Genomic DNA, 2,868 nt, shown 5'->3' with positions numbered 1-2,868 from the left:
GCAAGTTGACTAACTGGTAAAAGAGGCCTAGCTTTGGACCTATCTTGGTTTTCAACATGTCTTCCTCACTAAGGTTAATCATTTCTAGCTTTTTTTTTATTTAAAGTGAGAGACGTGACTCTTCCTTTCACTTAAACACTTAAAAGCCACTGTAAGATGATTAATTGGCCTCATTTCAGCATTGTTGTGTTCCAAGGGAGAGAAACAGGGAATGACCGGTTGGGGGAGAAATCAGAATATATACTACATTTATCGATCAAATTCACTGTCTTATATGGGCACAGTTTGTGGCACCCTGAGACAATTAAAATAGTATCATCAAAGATCACTGATCACAGACCAACGTAACAGATGTAATAATAATGAAAAAAATTGAAATATTTTGAATATTACCAAAATGTGACACAAAGACACATAGTGAGCACGTGTTCTTGGAAACATGGGCCGACGTACTTGCTTGGTGCAGGGTTGCCACACACCTTCAACTTGTAAAAAATGCAATGACTGCAAAGCACAATAAAACAAGGTATGCTTGTATTGTGGTTGTAATTGTTGTAGCTCCCTAATATGTTTTAGTGACTGGTGGTATCCATTACCCTTCATTAGTCTACATTTTCAATTTTCCAGGTTACAAGTATTTTATTGTTCCGTGTGAACCTAATGATCATTTTGTTAAGCTGCAAAAATAAACTTATTGTTTTTATCATAAAATGTTTTCAAAAATGCACAAAAGAACAGCAAATACTTTTATGGAGCCTACATACCCATCAACCAGATTCAACAATAAACCATTTTACAACAATTCCTTCATGCATATCCCCACCCTTTTTTTGGCTGAAGTATTTTAAAGTAAATCCAACCCATCTTATATTTTACCTTTAAATACTTCAGCATGCATCTCTAAAAACTAAGGACACTTTCTCACACAATCATAATACTACTGTCACAGCTAAGAAAATTAACTGCAGTTTCTTAACATCATCTAATATTCTATTTGCATCCTGTTTTTCTTATTGTCTCAAAAATGACTGTATGGTTGTTGGTGCACACATTGCATTGGCTATAATGTATCTGAAGTTTCTTTTAATCTAGAGCAATCCCTTCAACTCTTTTTTATCCTCCTTTCCTCCCTCCTCCTTCTTCTTCATGCTATTGACTTGTTGAACAAAACAAATTGTTCTTTAGAATGTCCCATGCTGCTTCCCCGTGATGTCTTCCATCTTCTTTGTCCTTCATGTTTCCCATAGATGAATGCTAGCTGTAGAGGCTTGGTGAGGTTCATGCTCAACTGTCTTGGCAGGAGCCCTTCTTGAATGATGCTGTGTGTTTTGTGTTGCATCAGCTCAGGAGGAACAGAGGTCTGGCTTACCCATTTTTAGCATTGTGGGGACAGATTAATGTGTTTTAGGCGTGTACCTGAATCCTCGTGTTGTAAACTTGTGTTTCCCCTCTTACGAACTGTAAATATACCACGGGGTGATGAAATGGCGCCCTGTAAATATTCAGAAGCCATGGATGATCATTGCCTGAATCAATTATTTCATTAGGAATTAAAACCCAATGGGTTTTAATTTTAATTATATTTCAGGCATAAATTATACGACCAAGATGAACATTTTGTGGAGGTTTCCTGCTTGGGGAAGAGCATATCTTTTAAAAAACATTTATTTGTTTATTTATTGATTGATTTATTTATACATACGGTAGCCAAGTTTAGTCTATTTATCCAGATCTTTTAAAATGTCATTTAATAAAGTTTTAGGGGTTTTTTTTTTAGAAAATTTCTGTCCATCTCTAGATATGTTTATATGTAGGTATTTTATATTTTATTCACTTTGATAATGTTGAATTGGATTTTTTTAACTATTAGGTTGTCTTAACTGGTTTGGGCTGCTATAACAAATTACCATAGACTCGGTGGATTGTAAACAGCAAATATTTATTTCTTATAGTTCTGGAGGCTGGGAATTCCAAGATCAAGGCACCAGCAGATTCAGCATCTAGTGGGGGCCAGTTTCTCATCTCATTTCATCTCCCTGGGGTCTGCACTTTTTGTGACTCTTCCCTCTGTTTAGGGAAAAGTACTTCAAGTTCGGGTTTTCTTTGTGGGGGTTCAGTACTGCTTCTTCCATATTCCAAGTCTCAGGACCATCAGGGGCAGGTACTGGGTGAGAGTGACCCCCAGAGGTGGAAAGGACCCGGCATCATTTCTGAGGACACCCAGTGGAGGAGGAGCCTGGAGACTTGGCCTCCCATCCTGGCTCTGGGTGTGGCCCTGACACATCTTCATCCTTGTTTCCTCCTTTGTACAATGGAGATGTTCAGACTAGTTGGTCTCCAAGGCCCTGCCAGCTTTAGCCATCCCTCCCCATCCCTCCCCAAACCAGCTGAAGAGACTAATTCCTCCGAAGTTTCATGGGCCAGATAGAGGCAGGGGAAGGCACAGCCCCAGTCCTAGGAGGCAGATCTCCTTACCTTCTTCCAGTTTCTTCACAGGAATCACACACTTGAAGCCACGGTGCAGGTAACAACACTTCCTTTCCCCCAGACAGTCCTGGTCTGTGTGACACTGGGGAGGATTGGACTTGAAGCAGCGTACGTTGTCAGCTGGGCAAACCCCCGCTTTTTCTATACTTAGTGGAGGAAGCCACAAGGTGAGGTGAGAACTCCAGCCCCAGAGGGCCCCTCAGGACCTCTCCCCAGCCCAGCCCCACCCAGCTTCACTGTGCCTGCTCACCCCCTTTAACTCCTTCCACAACCACCAGGGTCACAAGAGCGAGGGACACCATGAGGACCAAGAAACTGCTGGACCCCATGTTGCTGGGCAGATGCTTGGCTGGGAGCTGGGCTGAGCCTGGCTTTATAGTG

The 2,868-nt window shown here is 41.3% G+C and overlaps 1 protein-coding gene across 1 annotated transcript; it reads right to left on the bottom strand.

The window, feature by feature from the left end:
- Positions 1-2,204: 2,204 nt before the first annotated feature.
- LOC105502451 (WAP four-disulfide core domain protein 12-like) lies at positions 2,205-2,816 on the bottom strand. The gene is made up of 3 exons (XM_011928965.1): positions 2,725-2,816; positions 2,476-2,633; positions 2,205-2,302 (listed from the first exon to the last, which is right to left on the bottom strand). Exons 1-3 carry the CDS (start codon positions 2,814-2,816, stop codon positions 2,205-2,207), a joined length of 348 nt encoding a protein of 115 aa, XP_011784355.1.
- Between the last annotated feature and the right edge of the window lie 52 nt (positions 2,817-2,868).

The sequence above is a fragment of the Colobus angolensis genome, unplaced genomic scaffold, assembly GCF_000951035.1.
Source record: "Colobus angolensis palliatus isolate OR3802 unplaced genomic scaffold, Cang.pa_1.0 Scaffold8, whole genome shotgun sequence".
NCBI lineage: Eukaryota > Metazoa > Chordata > Mammalia > Primates > Cercopithecidae > Colobus > Colobus angolensis.
This window is presented reverse-complemented; position numbering and strand designations above follow the sequence as displayed.

Excerpts from the sequence above, each read along its gene's own strand:
- LOC105502451 (XM_011928965.1), bottom strand. The coding sequence starts at position 2,816 with ATGGGGTCCAGCAGTTTCTTGGTCCTCATGGTGTCCCTCGCTCTTGTG. Across the intron at positions 2,634-2,724 it reads AAAGGGGGTGAGCAGGCACA|TATAGAAAAAGCGGGGGTTT; the intron begins GTGAAGCTGGGT and ends TCCTCCACTAAG. Across the intron at positions 2,303-2,475 it reads TGTGAAGAAACTGGAAGAAG|GAGGAAACAAGGATGAAGAT; the intron begins GTAAGGAGATCT and ends CATTGTACAAAG.